General features: G+C 51.9%; 1 protein-coding gene across 3 annotated transcripts in view; it reads left to right on the forward strand.

Moving 5' to 3' along the window:
* Positions 1–23,109, forward strand: part of LOC144955399 (double-stranded RNA-specific editase 1-like) — a 235,329-nt gene that overhangs the window by 175,391 nt on the left and 36,829 nt on the right. For all 3 annotated transcript variants that reach the window (XR_013641699.1, XM_078885652.1, XM_078885737.1), the window contains exons 6-7: positions 11,868–12,016; positions 14,745–14,913. Coding sequence is in view for 2 of the 3 variants with exons in the window: in XM_078885652.1 (XP_078741778.1) it covers positions 11,868–12,016; positions 14,745–14,913 (318 nt within the window). In the remaining variant the exon portion in view is untranslated. The remainder of the gene's footprint in view (positions 1–11,867; positions 12,017–14,744; positions 14,914–23,109) is intronic.

The following is a 23,109-nucleotide window of genomic DNA, read 5'->3' on the forward strand; positions in this document are numbered from 1 at the left end:
GTTGAAGATTGCAACTCGGTTCAAGCACAGGCAGGCGATAACCCGAATTTGAACCCAGGATCTCGGTGGTACTTGCCTCCGTGCCATTTTTCCCTGAGTCACTCAGCCACCTCTGTCACCTCTAACCTCTAATTTATTGTCCGGGCGTGAGGGCCGATATTGAGTGGAGACCCCCCACCCCTCTTCCCGCACCTCCAACCCCTCCCCTGCCACCATCACCACACGCCTGCAAAGACAACATTTCACAGACACTGGAACGCGACTCCCGTGAGCGTCGCTTCCCGATAAAGGGCAATGTTTTATATTAAATGTCCGCGACTTTGCGAATTAGAATTTTAAGTTATTGTGCCGCACGCAAAAAAATATCACGTATATTGAAGGGGGGAAAATTCCCCTCCAACTAGAAGCATCGGGGCCCTCCTTATCTGGCGCGGTGAGATTCCAAATAGCTCGGTGTTCCGATTGCGATCATTGATCTCGCAAGCACACACGCACACACAGGCATCAGGATGCTTGACGAATTTGAATGATTGTGGCGAGCAGGCAAATGGGGTCGGTGGGCAGTGGCAGCCGAGGGTGGAAATTGACGGTGGACGCACACCGATGTGAAATTGAGGAGACGGCTCAAGAACGGATGGAGGATTTGAAACGTCGACGCGCTGGGGGTCGCCGTCTGCGCGGCGTCTTTGCCCCCCCCCCCTCACCCCGCCTCCGCTCCGCCTGGTAAAGCGCCGCAAGAACAGGTGTTGTGGAAGTCCCGCAGTGATCCGCCTCTCATTAATTAGCGCGAGCATTTGATGCAGGAATAACCTTCAAAGCCACTAATAAATAAATAAAGGGAACAACATTCTGTTACAATCAAAAGGTCAGATGGTGCACTTCTCTCTACCCGAGGACAATCGCGTGTTAAGTTAACGATGGTGGCCAACTTACTCACATGCCTGCCTAGCTTAACTATCCACCTACCGATTCATTTATCTATCTGCCTGCCCGAGTAGATGTCTACCTACTGATCTGCTCATCTCTTTGCCTGCCTACCTACCTACCTACCGTCGAGATAACTTGGACACGTGCGAATTTGCAAACCACCCCCGTGCAGGGGCACTTATTTGTGCGGTACCCGAGGCGGCATTCACAGAAGCGCACGCCTCGCTATATATGGCACGTGTGTTTGATATGAAGACTGCAGGGGCTGTTAGCGAGCACCTATTTAGGTCAGCATGGCGTACAACGTCATGAGTCGTGTGGCCAACGCCTCGCCCAGTCACATTTGTCCCCCCAAATTATGACGTTTACACACCGCGCCAGCTACTCATTAGAGGCTGAGTCGACCTAGGGGAGGCCCATGACCGGTTCAGATATTCGTCATTGGTGTTGGCCTTGAGCGGGTATCGAACTGGGTGCGGCCGGGTTCATAAGCGCAGCTCACCGATCACTGCATCACAAATATAAAGATCCCCCATATATCTTCTTGGTTCTTTCGGTAAAGTCACGTAGAAGGGAAGTAATAAAATAATAAAAATAAAACATAATAAAATAAAATAATTTTATTTTAAAAAAATTTATTTTTATTATTTTATTACTTTCCTTCTACGTGACTTTACCGAAAGAACCAAGAAGATGAATCCCTGCAGTCACGAAAGCTTTAAATCGAAATCGCCCATATAGCCTTAACAGACTGTAGGGGCAAGTGCTGTTAGCGAGCACCTATGAAGGCCGGAACGGTACACGAGGGGGTTGGGTGGCCAGCACCACGACCGACCGCCTTTGTCTCCCTAGTGGCAATGTTTACACACTGCACCAGGTACTCATTTGAGGCTGAGTCGACCTAGGGGAGGCCCAGGACCGGTTCAAATAATCGTCACTGGTGTTGGCCGTGAGCGGGAATCGAACCCGTGTCGCCGGGTTCATAGCGCAGCGCGCTAACCGCTCCACTATCGCTCCCCACTGCATCACACACACACACAGAGACAAGCGCGAAGAGCGAACGCGTAAGCATGCATACGCATCCACGGGTCCGTTGACCTCTCCGTGTCATTCAGAGCCATGAACTTTCGTTGGATTAGCAGGAATTGTATTCAGCTCGACATCTCTGATGGGCCGGTGAGCTCCTTAGCGGACGTCCGTGTGATTTAGCGCTGACGCCATCGGTATGGGGCGCACCTGTTTGTTCGTGCCGGATTATGCAGCCGCACGCCACGAGTTGAGCCATTCGCCTACGCCAGCCACGTGCGCACCGAGGGGTGTCACGATTCGACGACGAATGGGTTGAACGTTGATTGTTAAGCGCACAGCGCACGCGTTGAATCTCGTGCGTGAAAAACAAACAAAAAAATCCATGTTTTCGATTCATAAGCGGCACATGCACCTGGCAGCCGCTAGAGGCCGCAACATCCACCCCAGCTTAAAAACCAGGCTAGAGTCTACATTATAGACTGCCAGTACGCTCACCGAGGTTTTTAACCAGGTTACAATATACATTATAGACTACCAGTACACTCACCAAACTTAATAACCAGGCTACAGTCTACATTATAGATTGTCAGTAAACTCACTCCGATTAAGAACCAGGCTACAGTCTACATTATTGTTTTTTTATTATTTTAATTTATTATTTTTATTTTCATTCACTTCATTTTTTATTGTTATTTTTCTATCTACGTGACTTTACCGAAAGAACCAAAGAATTTCCACCGCAGTGTTAAAAAGAAGTCGTCTATTGTCGAACTTGCGACCGTCAATCGTGACAATCCGCGTTCACAGTGTCTGCTATTTACGCCGTGTACGTGTGTGGCCACGTGTTTGGGAGCGACGAAGTGGGGAGTGGGTGGCAGAGAGAAGGAGCCTGTGTGTCTTCATCTTTGTGTGGTGCGGTTGGGCAGAGGTTTGCGTACAGCGCTACAACCTCGGGCGACTTCATTTCAATTCCTGGCCTCGGTTAACATCTGCGGCGAGCGGTATCCGAATACGTTTTTTTGTTATCTCTCCTAGGTCGACTCAGCCTTAAATTGTTATCACATGTCGCGTGTAAACATCATTGCTGGGGAAACAAAAGCGATTGCGCGCGACCACGACACCTCCTCGTGCATCGTGTCGACCTCAAGAGGCGCTCGCTAACTCGCGAGATGTGGGTTTATCTCCGGATATTTTTAAATTCCTCCTTCACCAGTGTTCCCCGCGAGCTTTCAGAGGGGATCCACTTCAGCCGATGAGACATCGGTGTGAGCGCCGCCACACATTTGAAACCCATTTGGCTTTGACGGCGGTGGCCTTGCAATGAAGAACGCTGCACTCCACGGCGACTTACGCACGCCCGTTACACTGCCACCTGCCCCCGAACATGTCGGTGTGTCTAGATTTGAAGCGTTCGTGACTGCAAGGATTCATACTCTTAGTTCTTTCGGTAAAGTCACGTAGGTAAAAAATGAAATAAAAATTAATAAAAATGAATAGAAAAATAAATAAAAATAATAAAAACAATAAAATCACGACGTTTCGGAGGCAACACAAGCTTCCGTCATCAGGTGAAACTGATACAGATATTTTGCTGTGACAGTTTCACCTGATGACGGAAGCTTGTGTTGCCTCCGAAACGTCGTGATTTTATTGTTTTTATTATTTTTTGTTATTTTTTATTAATTTTAATTCCATTTTTACCTACGTGACTTTACCGAAAGAACTAAGAGTATATTTGGTGTGTCGGCAAAGAGCCCGCTGCAAACGCTCCCCGAGACTGGCTGAGGATCGCTTGAGCAGATTTAACTCCACTCGAATCCCCAGGGCGCCCGCTCGGGCCGTATCGAGAGCGACAAGCTTCGGAAGCGCGCGCGCGAACGCGAGGAGAGACAGACAGAGAGAGAGAGACAGAGCGAGCGAGCGAGCGCAAGGCGGGTTGCGTTTGATTTTATTTCTTCTCCGATATTCGCGCGCGTGTCGCGGCCCGCCCAGTAAAACTCGCGCCGACACGGGGCCCGCGGGGAGCCGTGAAGCGAGCGGTAAGTGACCACTCCGCAGCTCGTAACTCGAGTCCCCGTTGCTTATCGACGTGTTGTTGCCAGCGGGAAAGCCACGCCACGTGCAAGTCGCCACACAAGACAAACAAGACAAAGACCCCCACCCGCGTGTAGCCTTAACAAGCTATTTCTAGATTTGAAGCTTTCGTGACTGCAAGGATTCATATTCTTAGGTTTTTTCGGTAAAGTCACGTGGGAAAAACAAAATTAATTAAAGTAAAATAAAAAATAAAATAAAAATCACGACGTTTCGAGGCAACACATGCTTCCGTCTTCAGGTGGAACATTCACAGCACGGTAGCTGTATTACTTTTATTAATTTAAAAACAAAATTCCTACGTGACTTTACCGAAAAAACCTGAAAACCTTAACAGACTGTTGGGGCAAGTGCTGTAAGCGAGCACCTATGAAGGCCGGAACGGCATACGAGGGGTGGGTGGCCAGCACCACGCCCGACCGCCTTTGTCTACCTAATGGCGATGTTTTACACATTGCACCAGGTACTCATTTGAGGCTGAGTCAACCTACGGGAGGCTCGGGACCGGTTAAGATAAACGTCTCTGGTGTTGGCCGTGAGTGGGAATCGATCTCGGGTCGCAGTGTTCGAAGCGCAGTGTAGCGCTAACCGCGACACTACCGCTCCCCACACACACACACTCACGCCTTTTTGGGGCCGTCCATAAATGACGTCACGCACCTAGGGGGGGGGGTCAGACATTTGTGACGATGTGTGACGAGGTGGGGGGGGGGGTGAGAAATGTGACGTCACGTGAAAATGCGCAACTTTAAATAAATACAGACAACACGTTCTACTTAATTAAATATACTTTTTAATAAATGTTTTCTCCTACAACATCAGAGTGCAACGCCATATTAAATACGCACGACAATGACAACAGTTTAAAGCGATTTGAAGCATGTTTTATATTTTTTTTTTTGGGGGGGGGGGGGGCAGAGCTTTGTGACGTCATTTGAGGGGGGGGGGTCTGACTTTTTGTGACGCCGTGTGACGAAGGGGGGAGGGGGGTAAAAAATCGTCCAAAATCGCGTGACGTCAATTATGGACGGCCCCTTTCGCAAATAGGCTTTTAGGACCACGTGCTGTTGTCTTGTGGAGCAAAACTACAAAAAACCCCATCAAAAGCACTGCCCATAGCGATATCTCCTCTATGAAGAGAGCCATTGTCCCGAAACACCACCCATCATGATGTACTCGCCTATAGCCCGCCCAAGGACGGGTGTATAATGCAGTTAATCTGAAATATTCTATCGAAAATATTGACCCACTTATGATTATTAATGAGGGGGTGGGGTCCACATGAGTGACGTCATCAGCTCATGATTATTGATGAGGGGGGAGCTCCATGTGGAGTGACGTCATCCGCTCATGATTATTAAAGAGGGGGTGGGGGCGGGGTCCACATGAGTGACGTCATCAGCTCATGATTATTGATGAGGTGGGGGGGAGCTCCATGTGGAGTGACGTCACCCGCAAATAGATTATTAATGAGGGGGGTGCCTCACGTCATCCGCTCATGATTTTTATTGAGAGTGGTGCTCCATGTGGAGTGACATCACCCGCTCATGATTTTTAATGAGGGGGTGGGGGGGGGGCTCATGTGCAGTGACGTCACGCGTGAGTATTCGCCGACAGCTGAAATGCCCCTCAGCAGGCGTGGGGTAGAGCAGCACACGTGTCCCCGACAGAAGCAAGAGCCCTCTCCAACGTAATGGAACACAAAATAGGGGCTCTGCAAAAGAATGCAAGTGGCACTTATTGCTGAAAGAGCCTCTTTGTAAACGATGTTTCTGGTCTTGCCTGCTGGTGCAAAGTAATGTAAATGTTTTTTTATTGCCTACACGAGAGCATCCAACATAAAGCTGGCCATGAGAAAAGCACGGAGTTGCCAAATTCAGTCCCACCACTTTTAAAGATTGTCCTTGCGCCTTGTTAATGGACATCGCAAAGCTGAGCTGGATGGAGAATTGAAGCCTCTTAAATTCCAAGACTGTGTCATTTGAGATTATAGTTACGCGAGGGAGAAAGACGTCTTGACCTTTAAAATTGGCTGTAATGATTGTCGCTTTGAGAACATTTTTATGTAATTATTTCACAATCAACCTAGTGCCATTGCAAAGTCTAGGTGGGTCCAAGTTTCTCAAGAGCAGGAAAGGTGCCCCAATTTTTAGTAGCAAGTTGTGTGGTGGGACACCCGGGAGCTGCAGAGAATTCAAGAATTCAACAGGAGAGTGAACAATTTGGTCATGGTGTTGTATCTATGCCCTGTTTTCCGTTATTAATATTAAGAATAATAAAGAAAAAAAAATTATATATATTTTTTAAATTAAATAATGAAAACAACTCACAAGCACACCAGGAATCCATGAAACATGGAGGGCGGTTAAAATGATAAGAATTCGGTCACAGAAAGGTCAGAGACATCCAGATGGACAAAGATCGATGGCCTGACCTCCCAAGACATCTTGAGATCCACGGAGGGGTGCAGAGCAGAGTAAAGGATAATAACGGTTGCCACTCGCGTTTTCTTAACGTTTTCCTAACCGAAAAGTAGAAACTTAACAAAGAGAATTAACCAATAAACCATAGGTTTTTTTTATTAGTAATTATCTTATATTACTCGTATTCACCGCGTACATATTATTTAGAATTATATGTTTCCTATCTACATGACCGTCCTAAAAACTAAAGAGTACGAATTCCAGAAAGCTTAAGTGGAAACATAGTTACACTTAACCTCAGGACATTAAAATATAACTCAGAATAAAACACCAATCTCTGGAGAACTAAACTTGGCAAAGTCCCAAAATAATAATGTGACGAGGATCATTACGAATATTCATTAAACATAGACGAATGATAACCACGATACTAAGACCGAAGGAACTCATAAAATATAATTCAAGAATAAATGTAACACACAGGACCACATAAATGTATTGCAAACATCTCCTCAGCCACCTTTGTCTTCCAGCGGGGTCTGGCAAGCAAGGAGGGAGCAAAAAGGTCACAGGGGGGAATCGGTGCCTGACATTCCAAAGACATCTGTTTTTTTCTGTTTGTTTTCTCTCGCAAAGAATGCGCAGAGAGGGGAGTCACGTTTTGAGTTAGGCACGGGCGCACATAGCGAACGAGCAGTCTGGGTCGAGTCGTGCTCGGTCTCGCAACTCGGCTTGCGACGCAGCGTTGCGACAGGGCTCGCAAGAGAGCTGGGGCAGATCGTGCCTCGAGGAGAGATGGGACGACGAGACGTCGTTAAGGTGACAGTCTGAGTGCAGTCTGTCCGAGTCGCGCTCGGCGTTGCGACGGGGCTCGCAAGAGAGCTGGGACAGATCGTGCCTCGAGAAGTGATGGAACGAGGAGGGGTCGTTCGAGTCGCAGAAGTCTGAGTTCAACCTGGGTCGGGGCTGCGTTTCAGCCGTGCTCCGGCTGGCGGAACGTCGTGAGGAAACGAAACACCGATGCCGATAGCAGGTGTCGCTTCTCGCAGAACGAAGTTAAGTGCGAGTGAAGCTGGCAGCTGCACGAACAAGGGAAGCACGGAGCAGAGAGAGTGACGAGTGACGACAAGCAATCAACCTGTAAAAGGGCGGAGATCGCCAAGCGTCGACCAAGCGAGCAAAGCAGAGAGCGCGAAGCAGTGGAGAAAGCCTGGTCAAACGGCTGTGAGGAAGAGGACAGCGCCATCGAATGCGCCGTGTGTCTAATACACACCCAGATCAACCAGCATCAACCAAAACCGACTCGTCATCCCGCAGTGGAGAAAGAGAGTCAAAGTCTTCCGAACGAGCGCCGCCGTCAGAGCTGCAGAGAGGCGCCATCGCGCCGTCAGCTACCGAGGACCGCCAAGCGCAAGAGCAGCACGACTCGGACGTCACCGGGCGTCACCGAGCGTCGTGCCAACTCGTCATCTAGCAGTGGAGAGAGAGAGAGCGCAAGAGCAGCACGACTCGGACGTCACCGGGCGTCACCGAGCGTCGTGCCAACTCGTCATCTAGCAGTGGAGAGAGAGAGAGCGCAAGAGCAGCACGACTCGGACGTCACCGGGCGTCACCGAGCGTCGTGCCAACTCGTCGTCCAGCAGTGGAGAGAGAGAGAGCGCACAAGCAGAGACACGCCGAGCAAGGGAGCAGCAGGGGCTCGCGGCGGCCACGCCCAACCAAGAGAAAACTTCTGGCCGCTGTTTGTATCCTCCCACACCACACAAGCTAACGACACAACTCCCGGCTCTAAGAATTAATTAATATTACAAGGGGACAACGCACATACAGCACGCACATGAATGAGACTTAAAAAAAAAAAATTGTCTTTGCGTTTCAAAAAGGGTTGCCATTTCGAGGTGGTGCGTTCAATATCAACTGATCGTGCAAAGCAGTTGCTGCCGTCGAGTTACATGAATAAGAAATGTTTTAGTCATTCATTTTCGTTAACTGCATAATCACGCCAATGAAGAAGTATTTTTAGTCATTCATTTTCGTTAATCGCATAATCTTGCCCATGAATTTATTGACGTATACTTGCTTTCGGATAAGAGAGTGTCATGTGCTTGTTTAGAATAAAATTGCTTAACACCAACTGTTCGAGTGCTTCTTTCCAAGTCCATGCAAAACTATCTTATTCTTGATAACTGTATCCTGTGATGAGATATGAAAATGGAGACCTAAAATAACATAAACACACTAAGATAATCAGTAAACGTTTAATCGATGATAATCGTGTTATCCTGATTGATATAACACTGGATAAACGAAGCTAAGCTTAATTATCACAACTGCACACATTAACATAATCGCAAGCATCCGCATAAATTACTACGATTATCTCCGCGATTATCATAATTTATGCATATAATTACACACATTATCATAATTTATGCATGTCAATACACACATTAACATAATTAATGCGATTTGCGCATTTTTCGGAAAATTATTAATTTTTTATTATTTTTATCAAAATTTCATAACCCAACACATACAACAATGGTCCAACACTGAGTCAATAGATTTGTAGGACATGTGCTCTCCAAATAATTTCTGCAACAACATAGAATTTATTCTGTGAACAGCATCATTTTTAGGAGCCAAAATGGCCCTCTCCCGTAGCCAGAGAACATCTTGAAAGTGTTGTTGCATGTTTGGGTACACTTTTTCCTCCAGTTCCTCTTGAGAACTGCAAAGAAAGGATGCCTTTAAACATGGTGATAAGTCCATCTGTGACTTCAGCAATAATTCTTTCATTCCCAATATCAAGAAGAGCTTCAGCAAAGTTTCCTGCCTCTTGGTCTCCATGGAGATATACACGCATGTAGTTAGTCTCAGTTTCATTGCGTGCCTCCAGAGGAACGATGACTTGATGCAGGCATTTAACTCAACAGCTTTGGTTCCTCGAAGTACCACAGGTAAGGTTTGTCGGAAGTCACCAGCCATGAGAAAAGTGACACCACCCATAATCCTGGAATTGTCGCGGAGGTCCTGCAAAGTGGTGTTGACAGCCTCAAATGCTCCCTTGTGGGACAGAGTGCATTTATCTCACACTATTAATTTACAATTAAGCAGGACTTGTGCAAGGCCAGTCCCCTTTGAAATATTGCAAACAGGGTTTTCTTCATAATATAGGTTTTTGGGTCACATCGCATTATTTATAAATGTGTCGTAACCCTCCACCACCCGACACGGCCAAACAGTAGAAAATGTGTCACGTTTTTCAAAGGACAAAATAATTCACTTCTTTAGCCCACCGGTGTGCTGAAGAGATAATCAACAGCATTTAAAATTTTGAGTACGACGTTTCGCTGATAATTACAATCAGCTTCATCGCGCAAGAATGGTGAAGCTCTCCTGTTGCTTCCAGTCTTAAATAGAGTAGCATCAGGGTGACGTCATCATTTAATTCAATTCAGGGTTTTCTTGTCGGGATAGATCTAATGGAAGCTTGCATGTGGAACGGGCAGTTCTTCCTCCAGTAAGCAGAGTTGACGCAATCCCTGACGATGCCACAGCCAGAACAATTTTCTCCCTCTGGCGAACCTTAACCAGGAGCAGGTTGAGAACAAAGGTCTTCCCAGTACCACCAGGTGCATCAAGGAAAAATATGCCTCCATTTTTAGACTCAATGTCTTCCGAGATTTTCGTGTAGGCCTCTCTTTGTGCATCCATCAGCTTTGTTTCATTGTCCACAATGCATTTTAGAAGCTGTAAAACATCATAGGATATTTCACGTAGATTTTCTTGGCCAAGGGCATGCAGGTTGTCCCTGGAGGGTGTTGGTAGTCCGATAGACGTCACCATGCTGCTGCTCTATATAAGAACGGGAGACAGAGCAGAGCCTCACCATTCTGGCGAATTGCCCGATGATGCTGGATGCAATTACCAGCGAAACGTCGTACTCAAAAATTGTAAATGTTGTGGTTTCACGCTTCAACACACCGGTGGGCTAAAGCAGTGAACTATCTGTCTTTTGTCAACGTGACACTCTTTTACTGATTGGCCGTGTCGGGTTGTGGAGGGTTACGACACATTTATAAATAACGCGATCTAAACCCAAAAACGTTGATTATGAATAATATTGGTCGCGAAAGCCTACGTGTTAAACAGACGTGAGGTCCTTTCCGCCAATGGAGTGAAGTTTGTCTGCAAGGAGGATAAGGGCCTGGTTAAAGATGACATCAGAAGAGGTCACCTCGAGGTTGGGATTTTCTCGTTGAGCTGTGCAGAGGATGTCCTCACTCATGGCCTCTTTGCATTTTTCCCAGAGTCCCATGGGGTTAGATGGGCTGCAAACGTGAATAATTATGCAGAAGAGCGATCTCATCTGAGAAGGGAACTGACTAACAGAAGCCTCTGTCATAGATTTATCAAGATGCTGCTCATCGTCAAGAATTCCACAGAGATTGCATGCCTCCCTGTATGTTTCACAGACAACTCCTTCCACTGTTTTGAGGTCTTGGAAAGATGTTGGCCCTTTGACAAGGTGGAGCAGCATTCGCAGAAAGTAGCACTCCTGATTGTTGGGATGCACTGTGTAGAGTCTTACTAAGGCATCAGTTTCACCGTCACCAGCACGTTGCTTCCTTTTTTTTTGCAGTCCATGTATCGTAGGAGGGAACTTTGTGATCGAGCAGGTTGGCAGAAAATGGGTCACTTTGGCCCCAAAGAAAAAACGCCATCAGGGTTGTATCTTGTGCAGCCAGGGCCTGTTCTGACCCACACACACACGCATCGACTTACACACACATCTCGACTCACACACACATCAACCCACACTCACACACATCGACGAACACACACACAGCGACTTACACACACACACACATGGAGTTACACACACATACACATGCACTTACACACACATACATGGACTTACACACACACACATGGACTCACACGCACACACATCGACGTACACACACACATCGACTGAAACACGGTTTGTGAGCCAAATCCTTCGCAAGTGTGCGTCCACACAGAGACAGACACAGACGGACAGACAGACAAAGAATGCCTTTTATAGGTTAGATTTAGATGTTGACACTTTGTGTGGTTATGCAACAACGTATTATCACCACCAGAGCAATGCACTTTTAAATCATCTAGATTGAAAATAAATTAATTTTAGAACTTTTTTTGTCTTTAATTTCTTTGTCTACGTACGTGCAAAAAGAAGCTGTCGCCCTCACCAACACCACCTCGGCCTATTCCTCGTCCACCCTATCCTAGCCCACATGCCCATTGTTACATCTAACCCCACAAAGTCACATTGCCCGTCTTCTCAATTCCATCATCCCCCTTTTTACCCCCCGCCCCCACCTGCTCTGCTCTCACCCCCCCCCACAGCCCCGTGGCCAGCGAGCGCGATAGCTCGGTGGTGGAGGCGCGTGCAGGCGGGGGGGGCTACCGCCTGCGGCCCGGCTGGAGGCTGCATCTCTACGTGAGCACGGCGCCGTGCGGGGATGCCCGTCTCTTCTCCACGCAGGAGAAGGAGGGTGCGTGCTCCTCGGCGGTGGTGTATCAAATCCCGGCGGACCCCAGTTCGATTCCCTCGCACGGCCACCAACACCAGTGACGATTATCTGAACCGGTCATTTGGTCTCCCCTAGGTCGACTCAGCCTCAAAAGAATTACCTGGTGTGGTGTGTAAACATCACGAACCTGGCGACCCGAGTTCGACCCCCCACTCACGGCCAACTGGTGACGATTATCTGAATCGGTCATGGGGGCCTTCGCTAGGGCGACGCAGCCTCGAATGAGTAGCTGTTGTGGGAACATCGCCACTGGGGAGACAAAGGCGGCTGGGCGTGGTTTTGTGCCGTCCACCCCCACGTGTGCCGTGCCGTGCTGGTCTTAATAGCTGCTCCCTAACATCACTTGCCCCAACGGTGTGTTTAGGCTATACAGGGGATCTTTATCTTTGTGATCCTAGCCTAGCACAAGCACTTAGCGGTTGTTTGCTATTGGACACAGTCCCATCGCTGAGCTCCTCGGGCAGGCAAGGCTATGTTGGCTGGGTCATGAAACACACATGCCCACCGCATATCCAAACAGCATTTGTTTAGTCGGATAGAGGAAACTAAACGGGCGTGGTACGGGCTAGAGAGGGGATGTTGTGATATGGTATGCGAGAATATTGAGCTGATTGAACTTGCAAATGACTGGTACCAGCGGTGTCAAGATCGGCCTCCGGGGAGAAGGCTCGGGAAGGACGTTACTGGGCAGTTAGGGACAGTCGCCCTCCAGAAAAAAACAGAGGGCAGAGGAGCGACGCTCACAGCAACGAGAGGAGCGCCGGCCGTCTAAAACGCAGAATTTGGCACAGTAGGGGGCACAGGCAGTGCATCGGCCAGTCATCTCAGTCAGCCAACCCATGGCACCTGGGTCTGTCCCGTGACCTGCCAGCGAGCATTCGACACTTCACGTGGCCTGAAACTGCACCTGGTCTGACACAAGTGCCATGGTGACGTCACCGCCACTTAGTGACGAACGGGGATTGTTGTTGTTGTTGTGTTAAAAGGGCTCGAGAAAGAGGTTGGTTTGGGCCCAAGTTGTTTGATGACCAGGTGAAGGATGCGTATGGTGGGAGACTCACGGAGGGAGGGGGGGGTAAAAGAGAGTCAGTAAATGGGGGAGGAAAGGAAGTAAGCAAAATAGGATGGATCGATGGAAGGGATAGACCCACACTTTACCCTACCAAAAGTGTAGTTCTCTAACCTCCCCGTGCCGCAATGCATCGGTGTTCCCATCCGCCGAACACGCGGGCCGATGTTTGACGCAGCTCATTAGAGGCTTCAAGCACCCATGACGAGGAATCGAACTCATTCCCATTGGATTGAGGCTGCCGTCGGGAAAAGTGGAGTGTCAAGTGAGAATGGGGATGAGAACCGGTGGGGGTAGAGTACTCTTAGCCTCATGCCCCCCCCCCCCGCTCTCGCCCACCAATCACGAGCCCTCCCGCGTTCCCAGCCGCCCCGCTTGACGTCGATACTCGGTTTCTCCGGCTGCTCAAACGGCCATGGATCATAATAACCCTGATGGGAATCTCGACATAACTCCGATAATTGACAAATTCAATTCACGCCCTGCGTTTTTAATTTCCCTGCGTGGACATGGCGAAGCGGGATTGCCTTCCGCTCAGAGCGGGCGGCGGCCGAGAGTGAGACTTGGACGACCAGCGAAACATCGGGGGGACCTGGTTAGCACGAGGCACGGGGTTAGAGTTAAGGTCACGTGTACAGCCTGTCTGAACATTTAGGTTTTAGGCCAGGATTATGGCAAGTATTAGGGGTAGAGCTTGACCTCGTGGCACGGTTACCTAATTGCCTGCTTGCTTCGTTACCCAGTTTGTCACAATTATCTAGTTACATTATTATTGGTTTATCCAGTTACCAACTTGCTGAGTTGCTTAGTTCTGCAGTGAATTATGTCAAGGCCCAATTATACCTGAGTGTTGCACCACGTGTGGGATGATGATGATGATGATGACCGTGGCTGCGTGCTGCACCACGTGTGGGATGATGATGATGATGACTGGGGCTGCGTGCTGCACCACGTGTGGGATGATGATGATGATGACTGGGGCTGCGTGCTGCACCACGTGTGGGATGATGATGATGATGACTGGGGCTGCGTGCTGCACCACGTGTGGGATGATGATGATAACCGGGGCTGCGTGCTGCACCACGTGTGGGATGATGATGATGACCGGGGCTGCGTGCTGCACCACGTGTGGGATGATGATGGTGACTGGGGTTGCGTGCTGCACCACGTGTGGGATGATGATGATGATGATGACCGGGGTTGCGTGCTGCACCACGTGTGGGATGATGATGATGACCGGGGCTGCGTGCTGCACCACGTGTGGGATGATGATGATGACTGGGGCTGCGTGCTGCACCACGTGTGGGATGATGATGACTGGGGTTGCGTGCTGCACCACGTGTGGGATGATGATGGTGACTGGGGTTGCGTGCTGCACCACGTGTGGGATGATGATGGTGACTGGGGTTGCGTGCTGCACCACGTGTGGGATGATGATGATGACCGGGGTTGCGTACTGCACCACGTGTGGGATGATGATGATGACCGGGGTTGCGTACTGCACCACGTGTGGGATGATGATGATGACCGGGGCTGCATGCTGCACCACGTGTGGGATGACGACGATGACGACGATGACGACGACGACGATGATGGTGACGACTCGCGCTGGTAATGCAGTCGGCGCGGACCGGCACCCGAGGCGGCGTGCTCGGGGCCAGCTGCGCACGAAGCTGGAGTGCGGCGAGGGCACGGTGCCAGCCCGCCGCTGCCTGGAGCCACAGACGTGGGATGGCGTCCTCCAGGGAGAGCCCCTCCTCGCCATGGCCTGCAGCGACAAGATCGCTCGGTGAGCAAGCACTGCGACATCGGCAAACAACGAGACCTCCAGCCACCGCCGTCTTTCGCCACTATGTGGCGGTGACGCCACCACGGTGCTTGTGTCAGGCTAGGTGCATTCTAGATTTGAAGCTTTCGTGACTGCAAGGATTCATATTCTTAGGTTTTTTTCGGTAAAGTCACGTAGGTGAAATTTTTTTTAATTAATAAAAGTAAAATAAAAATAAAATAAAAATCACGACGTTTCGGAGGCAACACAAGCGTCCGTCTTCAGGTGGAACCGTCACAGCACGATAGCTAGACCTAAGAATATGAAGGCTAGGTGCAGTTTAAGGTCACAATACGTTGTCGAAAGCTCGCCGACAGGAGGTCACGGGAAAAGGCCCGGATGTTATGGGTTGACTGACTAGGAAGTGACTGACTGACTATTCCCAGATCAGCACGCTCGCACGCAAGAGACAAAGATCCCCCATGTAGTCTGTGACAGTCTGTAAGGGCAAGTGCTGTTAGCGAGCAACTATGAAGGCCAGCACAGCACACGAGTGGGTGGGTGGTCAACACCACGCCCGGCCGCCTTTGTCTACCTAATGGCGATGTTTACACATCACACCATTGACTCATTTGAGGCTGAGTCGACCTATGGGAGGTCCAAGACCCGTTCAAATAATCGTAACTGGTATTGGTCGTGAGCGGCAATTGAGGTTCGTAGCGCAGTGCGCTAACCGCGACACGATTGTTCCCCACGCCCGCAGACACGCACACACACAGGTACACATGCGCACACACACAGGTACACACGCGCACACACGCACAGATACCAACGTTTGAGTGCCGTTAGCGAGCACCTACGATGGTCAACCAGGCACACTAGGCTGTCATGTCGATTGCACGGAGCCTCTGTCTCTCCAATAGTGATGTTTGCACACTGCACCAGTTACTCATTTCAGGCTGAGTCGACCGAGTGGAGGCCCAGGAAAAGGCCACATAATCTCCAACCGTCATTGGTCATGTTGACCACCCCCACTCTCTTGCGTGCTCGCTAACAGCACTTTCCCCAACATCCTGTTGAGGCTACACGGAGGATCTTTGTCTTTTTGCTTGTCAGAGGAGAAGGGAGGGGAGAGGAGTTGGAGCAATTGGTGATCACGCCATCCTGTTCCCGACACCGGCTGCGAGTGACGCTCCGCAAAGCTTTGAGCGCGTCGCAAAGGATTACACGGCACAGTTTAAGCAGATCGGGCGACTTAGAGGCAGCTCGTTTTAATGGAAGAGTCCGGAGGATTGCGGTGCAGGAGGCAGATGTGAGGAGTGCGGCGCAGGGGGCTTTTTGAGGAGCCATGAAACATAGGTTTGTTTTTTTACGGAAAAAAACGGCACGTCTACACAAGCCCATTTCCACTTTCCCCACCCCCGTAGAGCTTAAACCGCGAGCAAAGTCAGAACCGCTCCCCTCCCACCCAGGTCTCCCTCTCTCTTTCTCTCTCGCCGCACGGTCATCTGCAGGGTTTCCACACATGAAGTATTGGAAAATGACGGCAGGAAACTCCTTGACGGGAACACACTTCTTTTATTAAATCTTGACTTGTAACAATACAACGCGTGGCCTCTCTTCTTCACAATGCGCTTCTCTTGACTCTGGATTCTGTGCTGCCGGCTCTCTGTGCCTCGTGTAGACTCCGCGCCTCGGCTACACTCCTCTCTCGCCTCGTGTAGACTCTGCGCCTCTGCTACACTCTCCACTCGCCTCGTGTAGACTTTGCATCTCTCTCTCTGGCTACACCGTATGCATACTCGGCTCGTGTAGACCTTCCTCTCTCTCTGGCTACACCGTATGCATACTCGGCTCGTGTAGACCGTTCTCTCTCGCTGGCTACACACTATACATTACTCAGCTCGTGTAGACCGTTCTCTCTCGCTGGCTACACACTATACATTACTCAGCTCGTGTAGACCGTTCTCTCTCGCTGGCTACACACTATACATTACTCAGCTCGTGTAGACCGTTCTCTCTCGCTGGCTACACACTATACATTACTCAGCTCGTGTAGACCGTTCTCTCTCGCTGGCTACACACTATACATTACTCAGCTCGTGTAGACCGTTCTCTCTCGCTGGCTACACACTTATACCTTACTCTCCTCTACTCTCCATTACTCTCCATTACTCTCCATTACTCTCCATTACTCTCCTCTCCGGGCTCTATCTCTGCACCTTCGTCTTCCTTTCTTAGATGGTTCCACTTCTCCCCTGCTCCTCTCTGTGCATCACCTTATATACCCCTTCTTCCCGGGAGACGGAGCGGATGCGGACCTCAACGTCGGCACCGCTCCTCAGTTACCCAATCCCCACGCGCTATCCCTACGATCCGGTTCCGCTCAGCGCGTGTTTCCACTCCCCGACCAATCACACCGCGCTGCTACCCGATCACTCCCTCTGGGCGCGTCACCGGCACACAGCCAATCAGCAGCACTACCCCCACCCGCGCACTGACGCCTGCTCCTCCCCGTCAGCGCGCGTCACCACACACACACCCGTACATACGCGCTGGCACACGACATATACACCCAGCGCGTATCACCACTACATCACCCCCTCCCACATAGCTCGCAGCCGGCCCGGCTGCTAACAACAACCAACCGCGACGATAAAACGACAACCAACAAAAAAAACCCCGTAACCCCCCGAGTGTGCCCCGTAACATAACACAACAACAACAACAACAAGAATAACTATGTACAGATTGACAATGAACCCGAAAAGTCAACAATAACACGATACGAGCAAATTCGAAACGAACGCGCCCCACGTCCCTGCGACTACACGCAGTGACGAGGCGCTCCAACTGCCCCGACTCCTCACGAGGCAGGTCATGCAAAGTAGCACGACCTGGCGCGAGTCCGTCTGGCTGGTCCATCGTATGGGGCGGGACACTGACGACCGTCCGGCGGTTCCGGCTGCTCCAGACGGCGCGGAACGGGCCTGAAAGGGCCGGCCCCGCCGCGGAGATCCGGCCGCCGGTGATCGGCAGCTGTCAGTTCCGAGACACCTGGGAGCAGATCAGGCGAAAATACGTGTGGATCAGGCAGAGACATTTCCCCCTCTGGGTCGCCGGTCACGTCACACGCCCGGCCATCACGACACAAGGGGAGGCCATATGGAGGCGAGAACGGTTTCAGTCGGGAGGGGTGAACGTACCACCGGCGCTTTCCCCACTTTATCTGAACGCACTGGGGCCGTGCAACGCGCACGACCTCCACGGGTCCCCTCCACGGTCTCAACAATTTAGGCGACGTAGCCAAGGGTGCCTGAGGGCAATGCAGCCAGGCCCTGTCAACTGGTTTCCATTCGTGCATGGACACCTTCCGTGCCCGCAACCGTTCATTAGCAATTTGGCGAGCCCGCGAATTAAGCCGCGCGGCCTCCCTCGCCTCTGTCAGCTTGTGAATATTAAACTTAATATGTTCTGCCAAATTAGAATTAGTTCGTGGAGCGGACAGGCCAAGTTGCGTTTCTATTGGCGGGTCAGCTTCCCGACCGTACATCAAATAGAATGGGGAAAACCCCGTAGCTGCATGGGGGGCCATTCTATACACGGCAAGGACTCCCGGGACCTGCAGGTCCCAATCTACATGTGCCTCGCACACCTGCTGGCACAGCATGGAAGTCAAGGTTTTGTGGAGTCTCTCCACCATCCCGTCAGTCTGCGGGTGGTACGGGGAGGTACGCACCTTCTTGGTACCCAACAGATCGCACACCTCTTGCAACAATTTACTCGAAAATTTTTTACCTTGGTCGGTCAGCAGGCGTTCGGGAGCCCCCTTGTCCAGGACATAGCCCTGGACGAAGGCATCCGTCACAGCCGCTGCCGACTGGTTAGCGAGAGGCCACGCCATAGGCCATCGGGTAAAGTATTCGACCCCCACTAACAAATATTTATTCCCTCTCGGCGTGACTGGGAAGGGCCCCAAAATATCGAGTGCAACGAGCTCGTTGGTACGCGAGACCTGAATAGATTGCAGCGGTGGATTAGCTGCCACGGCCGGTGGTTTACGCCTGGCGCACTCAACGCACCCCTTCAGAATATGCACCACATCACTTCCCATTCCCGGCCAGTAATAGTCACGCTGAAGCAGGGCAAGCGTCTTGTTAACTCCCAAGTGCAAGAGGCGTTCGTGTGCCGCCAAGACAACCCTCCCCCTCACAGCGGAAGGCACCACGAGTGCGTTCCGCCGGGACAAACTGTCCCATTTCAATAACACGCCCCGCTCAAGTACATAGGAGCCGGTACGCTCCTGGTCCCCCTCGGGACCCCCAACCTTGCGGCGCAATGCTAGCAGCGAGCTGTCCGCCATCTGGAGGCGGCCCCATTCGCTGAGCGACAGCGAGAGCAGCGAGTCCCGACCCTGAGAGGCAGTGGAATCATCCCCGATCGGTGCGCCCGCTGTCGCAGCCAGTGCCCCCATCTCCCCCGCAAGCGTCGGTTTACAGCGCGCCGATCCCGACAAACACGCGCATTCATCACAAGGCAACAACCGCGACAAGCAATCGGCATTCGTGTGTCGCAACCCCTTACGGTACGTAGTCGTAAACTGATAGTCCTGGAGGACTTCCAACCAACGCGACAACTGGCCCGAGGGCTGGGCGACCCTCAATGAATACTGTAGCGCCGCGTGGTCCGTTCTGACTGTAAAGTGACGACCATAAAGATATGGCCTAAACTGCTGCACAAAAAAAACAATGGCAAGCAGCTCGCGACGGGTGACACAGTAGCGCTGCTCCGCCGGAGACAACACCCTACTACCGTAGGCGACAACTCTTTCGACACCCCCAACGACTTGGGATAGCACCCCCCCAATGCCCGTGTTGCTAGCATCCGTGTCCAGCAAAAAGGGACTGGCAAAATCGGGATAACACAAGGGTGGGGCACCCACCAAGGCGTCCCGGAGGGAGCGAAACGCGGCCTCCTCCTCCGGTCCCCATTTGAACTTCACTCCCTTCGCCGTTAGAGCGTGCAAGGGTTTTGCAATAGTGGCGAAGTGCTCAACGAACCGCCGATAATAAGAAGCAAACCCGATGAAACTACACACGTCGGAAACGGACGTAGGTGTCGGCCACGAACCGACACAATCCGTCTTCGCGGGATCGGTGGAGATCCCCGAAGAATCGACAATGTGACCCAAGTATCTAACGGACCTACGAAGGAGGTGACATTTGGCCGGTTTAAATTTCAACTTAGCCGATCGCATTCGCAAGAACACCCCTCTCAATCGCCGGAGGTGTTCCTCAAACGTTTTACTGAAAACAATGACATCGTCCATATAAATCAAGCATGTATCCCACTGCAAGCCCGACAAAACCAGCTCCATAAGTCGCTGAAACGTCGCTGGAGAGGAGTGAAGTCCCATGGGTAACCGGTTAAACTGGAACAGCCCCCCTGGAGTCCGAAATGCTGTCTTAGGTTTCGACTCTTCGTCGAGCGGCAACTGCCAAAACCCCGATAACAAATCAAGAGTCGAAAAATATCGCGCACCAGACAATGCATCGAGGGACTCATCCATCCTGGGGAGCGGATACGCGTCAGCCACAGAGATCTTATTCAGGCGACGGAAATCAACGCAGAATCGCAGGGACCCGTCCTGCTTCTTAACCAGCACAATAGGCGCTCCCCACGGGCTAGAGGAGGGCGAAATAATATCGGCTTCTAGCATATCGTTAACAGCCGACTGAACATGTTCCTTCTCCACGGGACTCAGTCGGAAGGGATTTAGCCTGACCGGCGCCGCATCGCCCGTTTCAATGTGATGGTGCAACAAATCCGTGCACCCAATGTCATACTTATGTTTACTGAATACATCAGAGAATTCAATGAGCAACTCGCGCAGCGCACCCAACTGCGCCGCCGACAAATCGTCCGAGGCGGCACATAACGAATGGACCCACTCAAGGTCTTCCCTTGGCTCAACGTTCCGCGCGGGGCTCGAGCCCACCTGCGCAACCAACCCATCATCCCCAGGGACCTGCGCCGCGTGAGCCAGCACGGTGCCCTGCGGAATGACAGCTGGTCGCGACCCCGCGTTCAAAACCATCACAAACGGATCCCTGTCAGCCCGCACCAAAGTGTGAGCCACCGATAAATCAAGACCCCCGACAGCCTTGTTAGAAGGACCCAAAAGCATACTCTGTCCCGAAGCCTCCCTCACCCATGGTTTCCGCAACCGGAGGGGAATCAACATCTGTGAACCCGGGGGCACTTGCACTGTCTGCGTCGCCACCGCTTGTATCGTAGCGCACGCCGTCCGAATGTCAGTAGGGCCCGTCAAAAATGAAATCCGGCGACCCGATGGCAGTTCAATGCATCGTTGATCGATAAGAATTTTAATGGGCATTTTAGCCAAAAAGTCAGTGCCCAAAAGACACGGAACTGCCAAAGAAGACGAAACGAAAACGGGTCCCGACAATTTGATATCTCCAATGCAAATGGACGCCCTAACCTGACCGATAATGCCCAACGATCCCCCATTAGCGGCGTAAAATGGCACATCCACTGGAAGCAGCGGACGACATTGGACCGGAAGAATATTATAAATGAGGTCCGATATAATAGTTGCCGATGCCCCCGTGTCCACTAACACCCTAATCTCAACCCCATCAATAGATCCCGTAACAACGGACGAACCCGCCGAAGCAGCCACAATTCTATGCCCCAATTCCGCCCATTCAATGTCTCCCTGGTCCCGGCCGAACCCCCCTCGCCGAACCGAATCCCCGAACCTTAACCGGCCCTCCTCCGCCGCAACGCGGCGTCCCATGTGTGCCGAATAAACAGGCCGAGCGTGTGAGGTGCCGCGACTTGCCGGGGATTGTAGAGATGACTTGGGCTCTCGGTCGTCGTCCCGCCGAGCTCCCATGGCGCGCTGCCGCGGAGCGCGGCACCCGGACGCCACGTGGCCCCGGAGGCCGCAGTTATAGCACGTGACGAGGGTCGGAGTAGATCTTGGTTGCTCCGACTTTCGGCCCGATCGCAGAGGCGACCGGGCCCCCGGCCTCCAGTCCCCTGGTCGTCCCGTGGCGAACGCCTCCTCTCGTGGGCTGACGACTTGGGGTTCGGCGACCACCAAACCCGGGGCTGCGACGACAGCAGCGTTGCAACCAACGCCTTGCTTCCGTTGCAGGGCCTCGTGCGCTTGAATACTCGTGGCGACTCTCAAAGAAGAAATATCAATCTCGTCAGCTGTGTTGATAGGGACCCCCAGGTCCTGCGCCAACTTGAGCAGCTGCTCCAAAACCATCGCGTCTTGGCCCTCCTCGTCCATCCGAGGGAACGCAGCATCAGCAAGAGCCAGCAACGCCGTGCGATAGGCCAGCGCGGTCTCCGTGGCCGCTTTCCGTCTTGCGTAGAACTGATGGCGGCACGTAGAGGGAGGCCCGTAGACCCTGGCCAACAAACCCAGCGCATCCTTCAGCGTGGAGCGGTCCGACTTCCGTGCAGCCCTGAAGGCCGCGAGCGCATCGTCGTCCAGCATGGCGGGCAATGCCCGCAGCGCCGTAGCATCGGACCACGCTGACATCTCTTGATGCGCCAAAAACCTTCACTGAAATTGGCCCCAGTCTCCGCCTTCCGCCTTGAAGGCTGACAACGTGGGCAGGCGCTGCTGAAAAATGAAGTCATCCGCCTCGTGGTTCCTCTCCGCCTGTCCGTCGGTGTCTAAGATGGCGGCTCCAGCAGCAGACGTAAGATGGCGGACCCCCTCGCGCGCTGATGACGTCGATGCGCGCGCTTGGGAACCCACCACCACGTGGCGCTCGCCGTTCCCGCCAAAAGTAGGCCCAGGCGCAATGGCGGGAATCCCCCATTTGTTTTGGCGGGAATCTGCGGGGCGACCTTGTAAAATGTCCCCCACCGTCCCCGCTCCTCCCGACGAGCTGATCTCCGCCAAGATGGACGCGGCGGCGAGCAGCAGCTCCGCCAGTCGGGAGTGCGCCTCACGAAGCCCGGCGTCTGTCCCCGGTCGCTCGGCCGGCGCCGTCGACGGACCCTGCAGCGTGGGCAAGTCCTCTTCCTCACCCCCCGCCACCAGCGGCCCCGAGTCGTCCAGGTCTTCCTCGCGGTCAATCCCGTGGGTCCTACGGGTCTTCCTCGTCTCCATACTTGGAAGCCCGTTTCACTTCTGACGCCAGATGAAGTATTGGAAAATGACGGCAGGAA

The sequence above is a fragment of the Lampetra fluviatilis genome, chromosome 1, assembly GCF_964198595.1.
Source record: "Lampetra fluviatilis chromosome 1, kcLamFluv1.1, whole genome shotgun sequence".
Classification (NCBI taxonomy): Eukaryota; Metazoa; Chordata; class Hyperoartia; order Petromyzontiformes; family Petromyzontidae; genus Lampetra; species Lampetra fluviatilis.